At 37.3% G+C, this 21679-nt stretch overlaps 1 protein-coding gene across 9 annotated transcripts; it reads right to left on the reverse strand.

Moving 5' to 3' along the window:
- Positions 1 to 2287: 2287 nt before the first annotated feature.
- Positions 2288 to 13377, reverse strand: LOC112705761 (PHD finger protein EHD3). Of its 9 annotated transcripts, none has more exons than XR_011864460.1 (9): positions 13030 to 13377; positions 12275 to 12586; positions 10925 to 11101; positions 10496 to 10828; positions 7241 to 7330; positions 7089 to 7133; positions 3578 to 4513; positions 2931 to 3280; positions 2288 to 2814 (listed from the first exon to the last, which is right to left on the reverse strand). XR_011864460.1 is itself a non-coding variant. In XM_025756715.3 (8 exons), exons 2-7 carry the CDS (start codon positions 12572 to 12574, stop codon positions 3626 to 3628), a joined length of 1833 nt encoding a protein of 610 aa, XP_025612500.1. In that variant the 5' UTR covers positions 12575 to 12685; positions 13030 to 13377; the 3' UTR covers positions 2288 to 3280; positions 3578 to 3625. The 9 variants fall into 9 exon arrangements, 6 of the variants coding, with proteins under 6 accessions (XP_025612500.1, XP_072056534.1, XP_072056535.1 ...); XR_011864458.1 differs by having other exon boundaries at positions 12275 to 12685; XR_011864459.1 differs by having other exon boundaries at positions 12275 to 12685; positions 12922 to 13351.
- Between the last annotated feature and the right edge of the window lie 8302 nt (positions 13378 to 21679).

The following is a 21679-nucleotide window of genomic DNA, read 5'->3' on the forward strand; positions in this document are numbered from 1 at the left end:
TCCGACTTGTTGGACTGGCAATGCTGCTGATCCTTCGTCACCGGAGGGTGGTGGTACCTGCAAGGGACTCCGATGCTTAAGTTAGCAAGGGTATTAAGCAGGTTTTTGGTAGAATCAGAGTATGAGTTATACTTGGGTGCTCCAGTGTATTTATAATGGTGTAGAGCGACCTTCTTAGATAAGATAAGTTAGTTATCTTTATCTTATCTTATCTTATCTTTGATTGAGGTCATCTTGTCTTCAAGAAAACCGCCCTTATCTCTATAGGCTTGGGCTGCCTTTGGATTTGGGTCGTGTTCCTCCATTTGGGCCCTTTTTGGGCTTTTCCTGGTGATTTGGCCGAGCTCTTTGAGGAGAGGTCGGATTGTCCTGACCTGGAGAGGTCGGTCGTCTTATCAGTAGAACATCCTGGATCAGACTGCTCAACCCAGGATATGAACAGAAATCCTAAACACCGAGTGATCAGAGTGTATACACACCTATTGAGGGTTCAATTACTCAACTCTATGTTTCCATGCTTCTTATCATGCATTCTTGCAAGTTGCTTCGCTTTAATGAGTTGGATCAATTCTTTAGATTTTGGTTGCATTGGATTATCCCCTTGCTTTGCCCTAATTATCTATACTTGCTTAGGAATTTGATTGTTTGTTTTCACCAATTTCATATAGAAACTATAGATAGATATATAGGTATAGATAGTATTTACATACTTGCATGCATATAGATAGTTGCATTCAATAAATTGATTACCCCTTTTGATCATTCTCCTTGTTAGTTTAGCATGAGGACATGCTATCGTTTAAGTGTGGGGAAATTGATGAGTCCATATTGGATGGATTCTAGCACATGAACTCACACTTAAGCACCAAAATATCATACTTTTGTGTTTGATCCCTAATTTGATCTTAAATATGAAAACATGCAATTTTGTGCTTTAATAGAGCAAATTAATTCCACTTTTATATCATTCGATGCCGTGATATGGTTTGTGAGTGATTTCAGACATTTGAAGGCAAGAATGGATGGCCAAAAATGGAATAAGGCATGTACAAGGGAGAAAACATGAAGAAAACAAGGAAAAACACACACAACAAGGTATGCGTGCGCACAAGCAAGCATGCGTATGCACAAGACCACTTCAGCCAAGTGTGCGTGCGCACAAGCCAGCGTGCGTACGCACAAGAGGAAATTTCTATGCGTGTGTGCGCACAAGTACCCATGCGTACACATAGGAGCCAAAACAACCAAGTGTGCGGACGCACACATCTGTGCGTCCGCACAGGTCCCTGCACGTGATTTTGTTAATGAAACACGTGCTGTGCATTTTCTGAGGGCTTTTGGCCCAAATTTTGAAGGCTGGGAGCTGAATTTGGAGTGCTATATAAGGGGAATTCAACACATATCAAAAGGGAGCTCACTTTTAATTAGGTAGTTGTAGTAGTATAGGAAGCTTTCATAGGAGTAGGAGTAGTGTAGCATTGCTCTCTTAGGGTTTAATTTTCATCTCCATTGTAGCATTTTATAGCAAGCTTTTCTTTTGGATTTTACTTCTCTAATTGTAAGTACTCTCAATTTCCTCTTCCATTATAGCACTTTTACCTTCATTTCATTTTGGTTTAAGTTACTTTGTTTATATTGCAATTTTGTGTTTCTTGAAGTTTTGATCAATGAATTTAATGTTCCTTGCTTCCTTTATGTTTGATTGCTTGTTTATGTTTAGTTTTGTCGATAGTTGGTTATAGTTTCACATTTTACATTGCAATTTTTCATGTGTTAATTTTATGCACACAAGGTGTTTATGAAAATGCCAACTCTAGATTTTGAGTAGATTTTCACACCTTAACTTGTGGTTTGAGTTCATAGGATACTAGAGTCATAATGTCCGACATTTAGTGGTAATTCTTTGGGAGTTAATTGGCTCTTGTTTCTATTGACGCTAGCCTTTTATCAACTAGTTTGGTAAGTTGGCTAGGACTTATGGATTAAGGTCAATTATGCTTGCTTGACTTACTCCTCGATGGTTGGGTTGACTAGGCGAGACTAACTCATGACAATTATCATAGTTGTGGTTATGGCGATGATAGGATTCCTTGGATTCTCAATTCCCAAGTCAAGGCTCCTTATTGCATTTATAGCATTTTCACTAGTTTTGATCTTGTTTACCTTTGCTTGCATTAATTCACAATTTTGCTCATTTTTTAGTTCTTTGATTTCTTAGTTCTTTTAATTTTTAATTTCTTGCTTGAAACCCTTTTTTTCCTTAACAACCAAGGAAGTAACACTTCAATTGCATCCTAGAAAAGAACGACCCGAAGTTTATTTACTCTCGGTTTATATTGTGTTTTGAAATTGACATTTGATTAAGAGAGTTTATTGTTGGTTTAAACTATACTACCAACAAATTGATTCTTGCTTTTGATCCATTCTAAACCGGCAAAAGTTCTCTTATCACATTCTCCAGCCTTTCTATTCTCTTTCTTTGTCTTCTGTAAATAGTGGTGGTATGGAAGAATGTCGTATTTTTGTCCCCTCATCACAGCCATTTTAATCTAGACCGCTGTCCCCAAAACTTCTCCGATTGTCTCCATAATGTTACTATGTTCTCCTTTAGAAGTTGCATCCTTCTTTAGTTCTCCTCTCTGAAGGTCTCCTCTCTGAAGTCCAAACCCTGTAGCTTTTTCTTCCTCTTTCATTCTCTAGATCTCTCTATCCGCTCTTTTAAAGGTAATTTTACTCCACTTCAAAATGAATCATTATCATTGATATTTTTTACCTTTGATTATAAAGTACGTCTCTGCGCCTTTTGGCCCCCCACTGATCCAAAAAAATAAAAAATGTATACATGTTACATGATAGGTCATTAGGTTGTTATTAGGACAAGTATACATGTTACATGATAGGTCATTAGGTTTTGATTAGGATAAGTATACCTATACGAATATTTGATAATCGGATGCATTTGCTGGCTTCTCAGCAGATCTAACAAAACCAATATTGAAGATTACAGTTGCCCCATCTAAGCTGCCGCTCGTTTTACTTGCAAAGGTATGAGTTAATTTTATCACCCACCCCCTTAATAAATTGGAGATTTTCTGATTGTTAATGTCAAGCGCTTTGTTTCTTGTTCCTTCAAATAATAAATATAACACAGCATTCGGTTCCTTCAAAGAAATTAACTCTTCTTGAGAAACATTTAGAAAGGATCTTCTTGATAACAGCAGTTTTCTGAGAAACCCAAAACAGGTGTGCAAAATCTTTTTATCACAAGCATGTTTAGGACCTAAAAAGGAACACAAAACAAGTCGTAATTGTCATAAGTTGGGCCACTCAATATCTTACAATTCACAAGTAGCAAAGGAGACAATCAAGTTTCATATCACCCATATGTACTACATAATTGTTATGACCAACTTACTCTTGCATACAGTTTTTTTGTGGTTTATCTTTTCGGCCTCTATAGTCCTATGTTTCAAATGATTTTGTACCCAAAAGTCAGCTAAATGTGGCAGTTCTACAGCCTAACAAAATCAGTCAATAATCAAAATAATGCACAAAATGCTAAGTAATCGGGTTTTACCAGTTAATGCATATGCCGTCAAGGAATTCATGCTTTTTATTAACCAATCTAGCTACTAGCCAAGTTCTCTTCAAATTTAAGTGTGTTGGCTGCTGTTAAAAGCATGTCCATTCCTCCATCTTTCTCCAATTCTCGTCCTTGTTTCCATTTCTTACCAAGCTTATACTTAGGCTTTGAAACATCTTCGCCAGTTCTAAAATTGAAATTCTCATATGTCTTTTTAGCCCGGCGTATTGCTTGGATCCCTGCATCGCATTTTCTGCAGAACCAGTTGCCTTTTGGAATGGTAGTCCGTTTAGGCTCCATGCAATCGATGTGGTATCCATGGTCGCAACCATCACAGAGAACAATCTTGTGATCATCTCGATCAACGAGGCAAACTCGACATAAACAAGAAGGGCAGTACCAACAGTGAGCATATGACTGGACCTGCTTAGTGGACAAACACCTTACATGATAGTATTTACTAGGGCATGAATTGTGACCGCATATCCGTACATCTTCTCCATCTACTTCCTCCCTACAAATTTTGCAATCAGGCAAGTTTCTTCTCCCTATGGACACCTCGATCCCATATGTACAATTTGAATTTTCCTCCAATTCATTGTGTGTTTCATCATTTGTAGGAATGCTCTCATCACCAACAATGTTGTTCAAGGACTTTGGGGCATTCAACCTTTCACACACCACACAATTATCATGTGGAGATCTTATTTCAATAGCAGTACAATTGGCACAGAACCAGCTTTTTTCAGGTAATTCCTTCAAAGCCGGCACGATACAAGATACATGGTACATCTCCTCACATGAATCACAAATCAAGGAGTCTGTCCCATCTGCCTTGCCTCCACAATGCCTGCAACTGCAGACTTTATCTGTAGCACAAACTTCTGTCTGCTGTGGTCTCATAACATTGTCCAATGCATAGTTATGGAACTGTTTGACAAGAATGCATGAAAAGCAATTCTCAAGACCAATCTAATAAATCTGAGGCAAAATCTTTAATCATATCAAGAGTGCATTTTGTAATGATTCAATAAAACGGCAACCACAGCAAAAAAATAAATAAATATAAGGGTCTGCATTTGTTGTGTAAAACAGATCATGTGCACCATTTGTAGTGAAAGCCAGCAAAATCTCCAAATCTAACAGCCAGGACTTTCAGACATTAAGTTTTAAAAATAAAAAAGCTGCCTACAACAAATTCTTACTTACCTAAAGAAAAAGTGAACTACAATATTGAATATTATATTTCTTAGTCAAGAAATAATGTCCTCAGATACAAAAAAATCTACCTCAAAACAAAGAATTTTTTCTTTTCTTGTTATTTTTTTTTTTGGTTCTATAAGTGTATAACATTAATTTAACAAAAACAATGGCATGTGCACAGGGTGTGTTGAAGATAGAGATCAGATTGACCCACAAGTCAATCAATCGGTTTAGTTATGAGTCAACCAAATTAAGAAATTCCTTTAATACAATTTAGCTACGTTAGGAAATTTGATTATGGCAATCACTGGTTACCAATTCTGTTTTACCAACTCAGACTAATGAATAATAGCATGGTAATTCACTTTCATTCATACATTCTGCACAATCTAAGATTCATCATCTTCCTCACTGCAGAAGCATTTCTCATAAAACTACATGATACTCATGTTATGGAACTCTTCAACACCTTCGAAAGATAAACTTTGACGACATCTGTTACATACCTAGACAATTAGATATTAACGACCTAATTATAATTGAGTGAACTATGAAGGTGGGTTTTGTAACTAGCCTAGCTGGCGAGTGAGAGAGTGAGCATTGTGTCATGAGAGAGAGGTGGGAACCATAAAGGTCTGTCCAAAAGACCCGATAAAAAACTAGCAATAAAGTCATGAGGATAGCTTGCTTTATGTCCTTTTCTCCAATGGGTCTCTCCAAGAAGCAGCCTTTTCACGAGGGATAGCTGCCAATTTAAACTACAAAGGAATGATCTAGAATACATTTCCTCTAAATGTGTGTGTGTTTAACAAGCTAACCATCCCCACAAACCACCACTAAATTAAACTTTTCCTCTTTCTCCCAATAATAAGCACCTTATGAAAAAGCTTAGAATTCACATCCACTTCCATTCGAATTTGGCCTTTTGTCCCCAACTAATTCTTTAATCTTTATTTCAACAAAAGATCCTCAAACTCATTTAACTGGGAACCCTTCTCACAATCTTCACTAGAGATAAGACCTTCCTTACCTATCCTATTTAATGTCTCAATTTCTTTCAGAATTTCATCCTTTTTCACTATAAAATCATTTTTTGTTACAGCTATTATGCTTTAGGATACAGTTGATTAATAACCAATACAAATGAATGTCATTAGCTTTTGTCAGAGTACAATAGGTGCAAGGGGAAAAGGATTGCCACTGCTTACTTTTTTCTTCAATGATTAGAAGGGGGTTCCACAACCTGGTGTGTGGAGGAACTCTATGCCAAAGTTGAGGGAGGCTTTGGGGAGCATTTGAATGTATATCAGTTAGTCCTGAAAGAGGCTAGATGTGCTTTGAGCTAAAACTCAATGCTCTATACTCTATTAGAGTTTGCTTCTTAACTTTTCCTTAGTTACTCTCCTTCCAAACTAGGTATTTTGCATGCATCTCTCAAACCGATGCTATCTTAAAAATGGAAATTGTAACCTATTCAGATAAATGCAATATTTAATTTTTAATTAAAGGACCAGGAATCCAGCTAAGTATTCTATCAGATGTGTAGATTAAACCTACTTTCACCAGATGCCACAGAAAAAAGAAACCCCCATAAAAAGTACCCAATAGAGGAAGATAGGAAGTCTAAGCTAGGCCTAGGCTTAGAGAGGAATAGCAGTAACTATTTTCTTCCAGCTAAAAGCTGCACTAGCTGTAGACATTGGAAGGTCCAAACTGTACCCATGGGGATTACCCGCACTGGGACCCGTGAAATCCCCACAGGAACCCACCATAGAGACGGAGACAGGGGTAGAGGTATCAGCCCCATGGGGACCGGCAAAATCCCCGCAAATTGAAAATTTACTAAAATGCCCTCACTTATATATAAAAGTTGTAAGTTGTCTTCTTGGATATTTAACATCTGTATTAGATTAGGTTAAATTGTGTTTTGTGTTGCCTTATGTTAAACTTTATTGAACTTTTGAAGGATTGTGTTATGGGTTTTGTACTAAATTTGTTTAAAAAATTTTGAAGGTAACATGGAGGGGTATCCACTATCCCCTTGGCGACAATTAAACGGAGACCTGTGATGGAAATGGGGCGGGGATAGGGGGCATTTTTCATAAATGTAGATTGGGGGTGGGGGAGGGGTACCCGTCGGGACGGGTACCCATTACTATCCCTACTCTTGTTTATAAACTGAAGTAACTCAATTGCAGACTTCAAAGAAATTCCTTTTCTGTCTTTTTGGTACTTGATGAGATATCATGCATTACCAGCTTATTAAATATTAAAATAAAATTATAATACTCCTATGTCATACCACTTGTTTTTGATCCTCAAATGAACTGTGTCCAGGAACTCCCACCTAAACAAAAAATTTAAGGTAAGCAAAAGGGATAAAAAAAAGCAGGAAGATAAGAATACACAAAAGCAATTAAAGATGCTTTCCAATAGCGAAGGTTTTAGATTTACATGCTCTAAGTAATACGCTCTTGACAAGTTGGAAAGACTCTTTGCTATAGCAACAATCTCATTTCCAGTGTTTTCAAGCTTTCTCCAAACCTAACCATATCACAAAGATTAAACATATAATTAGACCCAGAAATTACATTCCCCAGTTATCTGCTCAGGGTCTACAGAAGACACTGAGAAGTTCAGTGTATCATTTGTAGATAAATTGCCATATTTACCATCAAATCATAAACTAAAGAAGAAAGATTTCACCTTGAAAAAGAAATGACAACACCATAGTTCAACTCAATGGTTGATATAAACAACATTGACAATAATTTAACAAAATATTAACACCAAACCAGATGCAAACCTACATCAAAATTAGCCAAGAAAAAAAAAGGAAGCAATCCAGCATTGTACAAATCCAGAACTATAGACTATCCTCAACCATGGCAACAATCAGACCAGATCCAGAAATTCCACGGATGAATTAATGTGAAACATTTAGGGCTGCTCGAGTTCTCTAACTTCTAATATATTATCATTCATAACACATGGCAATATTCTACAAGAAATATTGGCCACTACAAAAATGAGGAGACAGGCAATAACCTCATTCTTCTACCGTTTATGTAAATTGTATGTTTTTCTTGAGTGTAACATATAAATAACAAACGTGCTGACTGTTACTTTCAAGTAATTCACAATATATGTTTCTAATCTTTGTAACAAGGTTCCATTGAGGATAAGTATATGATTAGATGACAGCACAATTCTATAGTATCATTTCAGAAAAATGCCTCTTTCAATCTATTAAAATCCAAAACTCTTAATGATTTTACCTAAAGTTCTTCTAGGTCTCCCTCTACCTATAGGTGTTGGACTATCATCCATCTAATTTACTCTCCTTAATAGGTCGTTTACAAGCCTTCTTTGCAAATGCTGAAAACCACCTCCAAAAAATCTTTTACCATCTATTCCACAATAAGTAACACATTTGATTTTAATTCACTCATTCCTAATCACATGTGGTCAAATTACTTGTTCAATACATCATTTTCATCTAAGGAACATTAGTTTATTTTCATTGATTGCCCAACATTAAATCCTGTACATCACAAGTTCTATTACTGTGCAATATAACTTTTACTTCAATTTGATTGGTATTAAGTCATCAAGTAACATTATTTTTTAATTATCAAAAATGCATAAGATATTAAAAATGGATTGGATCCGTATGAGTATCACATTTTCCTTGGAAAAATTGCCTTTCATAAAAAAAAAGGGAGGAACTTGTAACAACCAGTATCGAGAAAACAGAGAGGAAAATAATGCACCAGTGATAGAAAAGGGAAAATAGTCAGAAATAGGGACCAAAAAAGAGGGAAATGAAGTGGAATGGTGGATTCAGTGAGAAATCACCCTCCCCACTTAGTGTATTATTTGTTGGAGAAAAGGAAAAGAGAAAATAACAATAGTAGAGGGATGCAAGAGCCCAGCCTCTCTGCAAGCCTGAGTCCATTCTCCAAATTCTCAATGTCCTCCCTCATCATCAATCACTCCCTCAAATTTCCTCTCTCCCAACTGATCACTAACAAAATTAGATCTCAGACCCCTTCCACTACCCTTTTCATGTGCCAATTCTGTTACATTAGTAGGCCCCTCCTTACTCTCACTCTCTTTTCCGTTCTGCTGTAGCTATTAGGCAGAGGGGCTATTTTCCCTCTTTTAGTAATGGGCCCCTTAGAAAATTCTCTTTCCTCTGTTACACCTCCACGGTGAGTGATAGAAGGCTTCATAGTGCACAGCAAGGTTTTTGAGAAATCTTGTGAGATGTTAATTGGTAGAAGGATTGGAGTTCGTCGGATGTATTTACCAAAATAAGCCAATCCCTTCTTTGAAAGACCCGCAAGAAAATGTGCTGTTGATGTGAGTAAAGCTAATGCAACAGCAGTAAATATCCTAGTTTTGTAAAATTTTAACCATGAAGTTGGACATATTTAATAAGATTTACTACCATAATTCATAATTGTGGCCTAGAATAAGCTACAACAAATAAAATTATGATAGTCATTTCAGCACGTGCTTACTGGAGGCTGTTGATAATTTATTACAAACCAGTCATATCAGAATTATTATAAAAATAAATTCCATCGAAGAAGCTTCTAATTTACCTAAAGGCTTGCTTTTCTAAGCTTCAACTTTATCTTTTTAAAATAATCCCAAAACTGGGTTATATAAGAATGAGTCTAATGTGACCTCGAAAAGCTAGCTCAAGAGGTAATGGATGCCCCGGTATTTATAGGAGCAATCTTGGTTGTACCCTTCAATAACTTCAAACTTAACACACTCCCTCACACCCAAAATTGGATATTCAAGGCATGATGTTTGCACAGATGAACATCAGCAAGACAAAAAACAAGATAGGCTCTAGTACCTTCTTAAGATTGTAGCCTTAACTCCACACCAAAAGCTAAATCAAGGAATACGGGATACCCATGTCTTTACTCTTATAAAGTCTATCTTGTTCAAATCCAAGATTAATATGGTTAATAACAGCTTAACTATTGCATTAGATAAGAGAAAATAACATGAAATAAGCGCAGCAAAATGTTTCGAAGAAATAACCACTAATAAATATTGAAAATTGAATTTCCAGTTAAACATGGTACCATGATGATAGAAAAGAACAAAAGAACGGTAATAGAGGAATGGAGAATTGTATTGTAGCAGCGTAGCCCATGTGATTTTAACCCTCTGTAGTATGAATGTTATTGAATTACCAAGAAAACAGAAAAGGAAAACATAGGTGATAGGATTTCAAGAGCCTATCTCACTCCTGAAGTTCTGAGCCTAATTCTCAATGATCTGAATACCTCAGTCAACACTTTCCATCACCTAAATACCTCTTATCTCTCCCCTACAGAATATATTTCCCCTCAACTACTTTGCCAGCTTAGCAGGTCAATTACAATACTGCCCTGTTATTCCCTAATTCTCCTTATGTACGCTTCCATATTTTAGCTTAATTGCCTACACTGTAGAATGATGTAGGTGCACCATATGCAACACATCTCCTTTAGGTTATTTCAAATGTCAGGATCAGTACAAATTTAAGCACTTCAGGTTCAGAGCATAGAAGTTGAAAGATACATAAACAACAATAATAGCCATACTATCCAGATATTCAGCTGTCTAAATTTTTCAAACTTTCTCAAGCAAAATCATACAGCCATGCAAAATCTGTTAGTTGTATAGGTACTTAAATTTTACCTGTTGAAAATCTGACAAGAAAAGTGTGGGTGATTGTTCATAAGCTTCTTCTGTCATCCTTGAATTTATGACACTAAAGTCAACTACACTTTCAGGTTTCATTCCATGAAAATTTTCTAGTAGCACCTTACATAATGAACTGAATTTTTCAGAGGCTAAGATATTATGGAACACACGCTGACACTTCTTAGTAAGACCATTGCCATCTGATTCACTTGAACATCCACCATGCATGACATATGCATGCCCATTAGCTTCAAACTGTAACCTATGAGAGGAACAGTCGAAGTGTGACGAGCATTCTTGACCATCTTTGTCAATTTTAGAAGTTTCCTGCAGAAAAATATGTTGATTTGCAAGATGGAAGAGACAAAAGTAATTTAATAGTGATATAAGCATGATATATGCAGTTCTAGACATAGAACAAACCATGTCGGTAATGGATTTTGGATTACTCATCAGTGCTTCCTTTATGCACCACTTTGTGCCACTGTTATCATTGCCTAATGAATGATATAAATGATTTAGTACAACATTCCCCCAATGTCCATTTGAATTATCTTTTGAAGTATTTCCTACAGCTATACCATATGGTTTCTTCACAGCCTGCATAAAAGGAAATCTTAAATTACAGCTTTGCAGAAGGGATGAAGATATTGTAAGTATTGCTCTTAAAATCATCTAAATTTTGTGAAGTAGGAATTCTACACAAGCCACCCCACCGCTCCACTAACTATTTTGTAAATTGCATTCATATCTAAATTCTAAGAGAAAAATAATGTGCTGGATTCATTTATCGTGTGTGTTCTCCACAACAATTTTGTCATTAACTTCACAAATCAACTAGCACTTACTGAAAGCTTTTTTCTTTAAAAGAAAAAGAGAAAGACTCGTTGTTTAAAAACAGCATGCTCATTGACAAATAAAATCAGACAACAGCAACTTTTTTTCCTTCTCCTAAAACATTAGCCCTTCAGCAATAATGTCTCTTCTGCAACTCAGATTAACAAATCTTAGACTCACACACTAAGGGGCTGATAGGAACCACAGAAAATAGGCAAAGAGAAAAGATGTATGTGTATTTTTAAACACCAATAGCACCCACAACTGATATCAGCTTAATATCAGCTTAGAAAGAAGATAACAGTATAGGAATTGCAAAAATGGAGAGAAACCCAATTCAGAGCATCGCAGCAGCTATGAGTCTCCTAAGCCTATTTTGCAAAACGGTTGACTGACTATCCTTTTATGTTACTACCCTTTTAATAATAAATTCCTCACACACGTAAACACAAACACACACAACTTGTTACAATATTCGCATCATACACCTCACAAAATGGTTGACTGACTATCCTTTTACAATATCTGCATATTCAGGATGACTCACATTCCCCATGATTCCTACCTTCCCTAGCAGTGAGAGAACCACAAATAACATGTGAACATACTACTATTCTGGTCTTCGCATTCAAGACTTCTTTTCCTCAGTAGAACAAATATAAATAATTCCAAGTGGAATCTAACATTAAACTATTTACAGGAAAAATTATAAAAACAAATCCCTCAATATCAGCACTCTTGAAAATTTTCCAGTCTTATGCATGCCTAGTTGCTAGTGCCTACATAACCCTAAAATTCTAGCAGCTTGTGCATAACAATTCTACAAAATATCAGAAAACAAAACAATACATTAGATATAAAATCTCCTATGCCATATGATAAATGAAAACAGACAAATATCAAAGGCACACATGCAGCAAAAGATGTGCAGGATACCTGTTCTGAAAAGTGACTTGCGGCTTCCACACACACTCTGCTTTCTTCCTGAGCTTTGCTTTCTGAACAACTCATCTTTACATGTTTCCGCCTCTTGTATGTCCGAAAACGCCCATCTGCAGTTGACACTCTGGTATTTACAGCTTCCTTCTTCGAATGCCTAATTTCTTTGCTCTCATCAGGACCACTCCCATCAACAATTACCATTCCATTATTTACAGCTTCGGAATACAAGCACCCCTCCATCCCTGCCGTACGTTCAGGGCTATCGGCATTGCTATTGTCATCCCCAGTTTCCATTGAGTAAGGAACCTTCACTTATGCAGAAAATTAGGGTTTCAGAGGAAAGAGATCCAAATTACAAACAGATTTGTTCCTCTCCCACACCTCTCTCATAAGGTAATCAAAACACTGAAAATCCAAAAGAGCAAACCTATTAATTAACACACAAGTAGTCGAAACGACGCTGAACTGAATAATAATGGAAACCGTTTAGCCCAAAATAATGAAAAAATGAATGCAACTTTGAGAACTAAAGCGCATGCTGTTTAGCACTCCGGGAAATTAAACGCAAATGAATCAATAGCAAGATGCTTTGGTGACACAAAATCTGGAAAAGAAATTGCACCAGAAAGAAAACTAAACACCTGGGCTAATCTTCTTTTTTTTCTTTCTTTAAGCTTCCAATGGATCGGTTACTGATAATGAATCAGAAGCACACAGAGAAGTGAAGCAATCAAGAGAAAAAAGAGTACCCAAACTAGCGGTAGCCGGTAAGTAATGCCTAAAGCAAGAAATCTGAAGATGAGGGGAGTTTGGTGAACTTTGCTGGCCAGCCTGCAGCAGCAGAAGAAGGAGCTATAAATTCTTATCTGGGAGAGTCTCTTTCTTACTCCTTTTTTTAAAAAAAAAAAAAATAACCGCAATTTCAAACTGAACCGTCTTTCTGTCTTTCACCGGTCATGGATTTTTCCAATATATTTTCTTATGAATGTATCTACTATCAACCGAACGACTGATTTTCTTTAGATACGGCAGAGATTAGGTTTCGATTATAAATCCGTTATTGCATTGTATAGTCTTTTTCAAAATTTGAGTGGGGCAATTTGTAGATAGGGCTCTACATGGATTAGAAAATATTTGCATATCCGCGACATCCAATCTAAATTTTACCAATATTATTTTATCTGTACCATAATAAGATTGGATAGTGAATTTGGCAGTGATACGCGCGGATCCAATCTGCATATCCGCACATCATATAAATAGCCTAGTTTTAAATAAATTCTAATGTAATGTGACCCAACCCTAAATCTCTAATGTTACGGCGCTCCTCTCTTACTCTCTGGGCTCTCCTCTCAGACTTTCACTCTGACTTTTAGATTCTGGTTCTCCTTCTCCATTCTGACTGGCTCTACCTCACTCCATCACCGGCGTTAATTATCCATCACCGTCTTTTAAGTTTGTCGTTTCCTCCAGGCTCCAGCTGCACGGTCGTCGCCTCCTCGATTGACGCGGTGGACGGCGGTCGCATTCTCCATACACGTTCTCTATAGGCCGCGTTCTCCATAGGTTGCGTTTTTCACTAGTGCAGCGCTCACGGTTGGTGGTCTCCTCCAATGGTGCGATCACCCCCTCCAGCAGTGAGGTCGTCTCCTCTAGCAGCTTGGTCTTCTCTTCCATCAGCAATGGTTGTCTCCCCAAGCGGCTTCATCAATTTGTCAGACCAGGCCTCCTTCGTCTCTATCATCTTCGCTCTTCAACTCATCAAGTATTATAGGTAATTTAATTTTAATTTTTAAATTAAATATTATAGTATAGACAGAACAAATTCTAAGATATTTCGAAAATATTTTCTATACATTCTTCAATTTTATATCTTTCTTTGCCAAAGGAGAATCGTCCTACCATTTTCTCACAGTTTTAAATTACTGTCAATGATTTTCTTTTCTTTTTGAAAAAAATACAATGGCATTATATCATCTTTTGGCAAATCAAAACATGCTTTAAATTATTGGTCTATTTGATTTCGTTTCCAGTTGTCAAGTATTTTTCTTTACCTAACATGATAACATATACTAGTTTTGAAAGATTATTTTACAAGAATGAGAAATCAACTACTTGACATTGTAGTCAATTTCTACCAGATAAGCTATTTTCTAATGTATCATTGCTAGTGATAGTTTCACCAAACTCACCTGTAGGTTGTAGTATTTGCTGAGTGACGACCTGCTATTTCTAACATGTTTTACTAATTTTTCTCACTTACTATTTCTCAATAGGAATGAATGGTTGCTGATACAGTGTCAAATGGAAGAGATATGTCAATTGGAACTTGCTAAGTTGCTCTTTTACTGTGTTTTAGTATGCTGAGTTGCTGTTTTAGTATGATTTAGTATGCTTAATTGCTGAGTTGCTGTTTTAGTATGTTTTGGTATGTTGAATTGCTAATTTAATGTGTTGTTTTACAAAGTCTTATCATAAATTTTATGTTATCTTGTTTTTAATTTTTTATGTTGTATTCCAACTTAGAACAATCAAACTTAGATCTTGTGCTATTATTATTTTTTTATTATTCAAGAGAACTTTTATTGATAATATTTTAAAAGTTAATAGGCCTAAACAAGTGAAAAAATGATTTTCTGGACATTTTTTTGCAAAAACAGCCAAACAAGGCCTTAAAACAAATTTCTGAATTATGTGGATATATCTGATATCCGATCCGACCTAAAAAAACGCAGATACCATATCTGATCCGATCCAATGGGAGCAGTGCAGATTTGATAGAATTTTAGCGTATATCCCATCCATGTGCAGCCCTATCTGTAGAGAGCAAATTGCTGTAGTTAGAATTTCTTTTAATTTATCTTTAACAATACGTTGAGAATATATTGTATTATTCTATTTTAAAATATTTAAAAATACAACATAAACAATAACAAAAACAACAATAACAAAATCTTGTTCTACTAGGTGGGATCGGCTACATGAATCAAATGACACTATTGAGCATTATCATATATCATGTCTATAGAGAGACTGTTTAAATATAGATTTCGTTTAACCACCTCATGGATGACCTTCTTAGTTTTTTCTCTACCTTTCACCCCTGGTCCATCTTCCATCTCATCCACCCTCATGACTGGGTATTCTTTCGGTCTTCTTCTCACATGTCCGAACAACTTGAGACGCGATTCTATAATATTTTTCCACAATTGATGGTACTCTAACTCTCTCTCTCTCTCTCTCTCTCTCTCTCTCTCTCTCTCTCTCTCTCTCTCTCTCTCTTATATCTTCATTCCTTATTCTATCCAATTGTGTATGACCACGCATCAATCTCGACATCTTCATCTCTGCCACAGTTAGCTTTTGTTTGTGCTCTGGTGCGGTATTTTATAACCCATAAACTAACCGGCAAGTGCACCGGGTCGTACCAAGTAATACCTTACGTGAGTAAGGGTCGATCCCACGAGGATTGATGGACTAAGCAACAATAGTTAAATGATTGGCTTAGTTAGACAAACAGAAAAGAGTATTTGGGTATTCAAAGAGCATTAAATAGTAAATTAAGAATTTCAGAAAGCAAGTAGCAATGAGTTGGGAATAAAATATAGAGAAAACAGTTAAGGCTTCAGAGTTATCTATTTTTCTGAATTCATTTTTCTTACTAATTATTTTAATCATGCAAGATTTAATTCATGGCAAACTATATGTGACTAGACCCTAATTCCTTAGACCTTCCTAGTCTTCTTTAAAATTCATTAACTGCCAATTTCTTGGTCAATTAATTCCAATTAGAAGGTGATGATCAAATTCCAGTTTATATGCCACAAGAATCCTAATTATCCAAAAATAAGGAAATTATATGTCACGTATCCCGTTAAATACAAACAATTAGAAATTCAGGATAATATGTTTTCAAGTTGTTGTTCAAGTAGAGACATTTTCCAAGTTTTACAAGAACTCAATTAGAACATGGGTCATACTTCCGTTCCACCCAAATTCATAAAATAAAGAACGAAAACAATTATTGATAATATAAATCAAAACATGAATTAAATTAGAAAGATCAAATGAATCAATCCATACAAATAGACAGAGCTCCTAACCTTAACAATGGAGGATTAGTTGCTCATGGTTCAGAGAAAAAACTAGGATTGTAAATTTGGAATAGAATAATGTTGTATTGGAATAACCCTGTTGGCATTCCTTTTATAATTAATCCTAATTAATTTAAAATCTATCTAAAGCTAAAAAATCTTTTCCTCAAAATAAGATTTGAATTTAAATTCGAATTCATTAACTAGTCTTTAGCTAATGGTGGGGACCACTTATTTTGTCCATTCTGCAGCTTCTAATCTGTGTTTTCTGGGTTGGAAACTGGGTCAAAACAGCCCAGAAATTGCCTTTAGCATTTTTCTGCATTTTCTACACGTGGCGCATGTCAGGCATACGCGTCAGTCACGCGTACGCGTCGCTGGTCTTCTTCGCAAGTCACGCGGATGCGTCGATCACACGTACGCGTCGATCACACATATGCGTCACTGAGCAGATCTTCAAATCACGCGTACGTGTCAGTCACGCGCACGCGTCGCCATGGAAAGCACCAAATCACGCGTACGGGTTGCTCACGCGTACGCGTCGCTCCTCGCTGCCATCTCCTTTGATTCTTGTGCTGTAGAAACTCCATCAAATTCCACCGAATGCTACCTAAAATAAACAAAATTGTAAAAGACTCAAAGTAGCATCCATATTGGCAAAAAGATAATTAATTCTGTTCCTTATACATCAACATCCCTTGATTCAAATTCAAATATGCACTGTTCATATCATGCATTCAACAATCACAGAAAATACCACCACCTTTAAGTAAATAAGACTACTCTTAAAATTAACTCAATTTCTCATGCAATACATCACTTCTGTATTTTTTATTTGAATTCAAGTTCAGTGAGTAATACATGAGACATCTTTCAGAATTAAAGCACTTAACAGAAAACTAAACTAGAACCTATGAATCTACTACTAAAGGATCATGCACTAAACAAAACAAAGTAGCAGGAAACCGGAACATAACATAATAAAAGCGGGAGGGAAAAAATGAAAGGAACTCAACCACCTTAGCTATCCTGAGCGGTCGTTTTATTCTTCAGGTTGTGCTCCTTTGTGAAGATGATTCACCTCCCTTAGTGCCATAAAAATAAACAGAAAAAACCCTTAAGCAAAGCGTCAACACTAAACTTAAAGGTTTGCTTGTCCTCAAGCAAAGAAGAACTGAAAATAAAAACAAATAGTGAGAGAAAAGAAGAATATAAAGACAAAAGAACAAGAGAGAATTAGGATTGGGAGAGAGAGAAAGAAAAGTAAAAACTGTGCGGTAAACAAGTGTATTTGTGCGGCGCAGGCGACGCGTAAGCGTATAGCACGCGTACGCGTGGGTCGCGAACTTTCTTTATGACGCGTTAGCATCAGGCATGCGTCCGCGTGCCATGGGTTTTGTGCGATTCACGCGAAGCCAGCCGCGCACACGCACAACTCTCTGTTCGCATGGCTTGGGAACCAATAATTTCATATGACGTGTGCACGTCATACATGCGCACGCGTAGAGGACCATTTTTGCAAATGACGCGCACGCGTCAGGGACGCGTACGCGTCAGGGACGCGTACGCGTGAGTAAATTTGTGCCTCTAGCAAGCTTCCAGTCCCAAGACAGCACAACTCTCTGCCCAAACACTTTTTTATGCTGTTTTTGCAGGTTACGCATTCGCGTCAATGACGTGCACGCGTGGATGGCGATAATTGCAAACGACGCGCACGCGTGTGGTACGCGTACGCGCGGTCATGTTTGTGCGCCAAGCATGGGTCCAGCGCCACTCCCGCATAACTCTCTGTCAAATATTATTTTTCATGCACACATGATTGACACGTTCGTGTCAACGACGCTTGCACGTCGTGTGCTCTTTATTGTTTTTTTTTTTAGCTAGAGGTATTCGGTTCCTGGAATAACATAGCTGCATGATCAGAGAAACAGTAAAAACTCAATAAAAATAAAAAAAGAAAACTACTACTATGAAAATTAGCTAAGGGTACAAATTTATCGGGTTGCCTCCCGACAATCGCTTCTTTAACGTCATTAGCTTGACGGTCAGTTCTGCTAGTTCAGCAGATGAGTGGACCTTTGACGATCAATCTTGCCTCCAAGATAGTGCTTCAACCTTTGGCCATTCACTGTAAATTTCCTGTCAGAATTCTCTTCCTGTATTTCCATATGACCATATGGTGAAGCTCTGGTAACCACAAATGGTCCTGACCATCGAGATTTCATCTTCTCGGGAAAGAATTTGAGCCTTAAATTATATAGAAACACTCTTTGTCCTGGCTTAATGACTCTGATGGCAATCTTTTTTTCATGCAGTAGCTTGGTTCTCTCCTTTTAAAGCTTGGCATTCTCATAGGCTGAATATCTGAATTCATCAAGCTCATTCAACTGAAGCATTCGCTTGATTCCTACAGCTTCTGAATCAATATTCAGATATCGGATTACCCAATAAGCTTTATGCTCCAACTCAACTGGCAAGTGACAGGCTTTGCCATAGACTAACTGATAAGGAGACATGCCAATGGGAGTCGTGTATGTTGTCCAGTATGCCCAGAGAGCATCATCAAGCTTCCTAGACCAGTCCTTTCATGAAACATTGACGGTCTTCTCTAGAATCCTCTTGAGTTCTATATTGGAAACTTCAACCTGACCACTTGTCTGAGGGTGATAAGGGGTTTCCACTTTATGACGGACTCCATATCTCTACAGAAGAGAGTCCAGCTGTCTGTTATAGAAGTGGCTTCCACCATCACTAATGAGTGTCCTTGGGACACCAAACCGGCTAAAGATATATCTCTGAAGGAAGCTCATTACCACTTTGGCATCATTGGTGGGTAAAGCCACAGCTTCCACCCACTTGGACACATAGTCAACTGCCACTAGAATATAGTTATTTGAATGTGAGGGTGGGAAAGGTCCCATAAAATCAATACCCCATACATCAAACAACTCAACCTCAAGAATCCCCTGCTGTGGCATTTCATGGTTGGTAGGGAGATTCGTGGATTTTTCACATCTGTCACAGTACTTTACAAATGCTCTTGAGTCCCTGAAGAGAGTCGGCCAGTAGAACCCGCTTTGAAGGACCTTTGTAGCTGTCCTTTCACCGCCAAAGTAGCCTCCATACTCAGAACCATGACAGTGCCAAAGAATCTGTTGTTTTTCTTCATCTGGGACACACCTCCGGATGATTCCATCTGAACACCTTTTAAAAAGGTATGGTTCCTCCCAAATGTAGTACTTTGCATCAGTCAATAGCTTCTTCACTTGTTGCCTGCTGTACTCCCTTGGGATAAAATTCATGACCTTATAATTTGCAACGTCAGCAAACCATGGAGCCTGCTGAATGAGGAACAATTGTTCATCCGAAAACATCTCAGTCACAGCTGTGGGTGGTTGTACTCCTGCTTCAGGCTCAATTCTGAAAAGATGGTCAGCTACTTGATTCTCTGACCATTTCCTGTCTTTTATCTCAATATCAAACTCCTGAAGGAGCAACACCCATATGATTAATCTTGGTTTAGAATCATGTTTGGTTAGAAGGTACTTCAAAGCAGCATGATCAATATAAATAATAACCTTAGAACCAAGTAAATAGGACCTAAACTTATCAACAGCACACACAACAGCTAATAATTCTTTTTCTGTAGTTGTGTAATTCTTTTGGGCATCATTTAACACACGACTGACATAATAAATGACATGTACAAGCTTACCATGCCTCTGTCCTAAAACAGCTCCTATAGCAAAGTCACTAGCATCACACATTAATTCAAACAGTAGATCCCAGTCAGGGGGAGCTATAATGGGAGCAGAGGTAAGGTTTGCTTTTAGAGTTTCAAAAGCATGCACACAATCAGAAACAAAGACAAAAGGAACATCAGCAACCAACATGTTGCTTAGAGGTTTAGCAATTTTAGAGAAATCCTTTATAAATCTTCTATAAAATCCTGCATGACCCAAGAAACTCCTGACTGCCTTAACATTAGTTGGTGGTGGTAATTTTTCAATTACCTCCACCTTTGCTCTATCAACCTCAATTCCCTTACTTGAAAACCGGTGTCCAAGAATAATACCTTCTGTAACCATAAAATGACATTTTTCCCAATTTAAAATAAGGTTTGATTCTTGACAACGTTTCAAGACAAGAGATAAATGCTTAAAGCAGGATTCAAAAGAATTACCAAAAACAGAAAAGTCATCCATAAATACCTCAATAAACTTTTCAACCATTTAAGAAAAAATTGAAAGCATACACCTCTGAAAAGTTGCTGGAGCATTGCAAAGTCCAAAAGGCATTCTTCTGTAGGCAAATACTCCAAAGGGGCATGCGAATTGATGAGCGGATATTTTATACGCTTTTTGGGGGTAATTTCATGTAGATTTTAGTATGTTTTAATCAGTTTTTAATAAAATATTATTAGTTTTTAGGCAAAAATCATATTTCTGGACTTTACTATGAGTTTGTGTGTTTTTCTGTGATTTCAGGTATTTTCTGGCTGAAATTGAGGGAGCTGAGCAAAAATCTGAGAAAGGCTGAAAAAGGACTGCTGATGCTGTTGGATCCTGACCTCCCTGCACTCGGAATGGATTTTTTGGAGCTACAGGTGTCCAATTGACGCGCTCTCAACGGCATTGGAAAGTAGACATCCAGGGCTTTTCAGCAATATATAATAGTCCATACTTTGCACGAAGATAGACGACGTAACTTGGCGTTGAACGCCAAGTACATGCTGCTGTCTGGAGTTAAACGCCAGAAACACGTCATGATCCGGAGTTGAACGCCCAAAACACGTTATAACTTGGAGTTCAACTCCAAGAAAAGCCTCAGCTCGTGGATAGCTTTAGTCTCAACCCCAGCACACACCAAGTGGGCCCCAGAAGTGGATTTCTGCACCAATTATCTTAGTTTACTCATATTCTGTAAACCTAGGTTACTAGTTTACTATTTAAACAACTTTTAGAGACTTATCTTGTACCTCATGACATTTTCAGATCTGAATTACATACTCTTTGACGGCATGAGTCTCTAAACTCCATTGTTGGGGGTGAGGAGCTCTGCAGCGTCTCGATGAATTAATGCAATTGTTTCTATTTCTCCATTCAAACGTGTGTGTTCCTATCTAAGATGTTCATTCGCGCTTAATTATGAAGAAGGTGATGATCCGTGACACTCATCACCTTCCTCAATCCATGAACGTGTGTCTGACAACCACCTCCGTTCTACATCAGATTGAATGAGCGTCTCTTAGATTCCTTAATCAGAATCTTCGTGGTATAAGCTAGATTGATGGCGGCATTCATGA

Source organism: Arachis hypogaea, chromosome 8 (genome assembly GCF_003086295.3).
Source record: "Arachis hypogaea cultivar Tifrunner chromosome 8, arahy.Tifrunner.gnm2.J5K5, whole genome shotgun sequence".
Classification (NCBI taxonomy): Eukaryota; Viridiplantae; Streptophyta; class Magnoliopsida; order Fabales; family Fabaceae; genus Arachis; species Arachis hypogaea.

Coding starts and splice junctions, on each gene's coding strand:
- LOC112705761 (XM_025756715.3), bottom strand. CDS start 12,574: ATGGAAACTGGGGATGACAATAGCAATGCCGATAGCCCTGAACGTACG. Junction 10,829..10,924: donor CAAAATCCATTACCGACATG/GTTTGTTCTATG, acceptor ATTTTTCTGCAG/GAAACTTCTAAAATTGACAA. Junction 7,134..7,240: donor GAGCGTATTACTTAGAGCAT/GTAAATCTAAAA, acceptor TTTTTTGTTTAG/GTGGGAGTTCCTGGACACAG.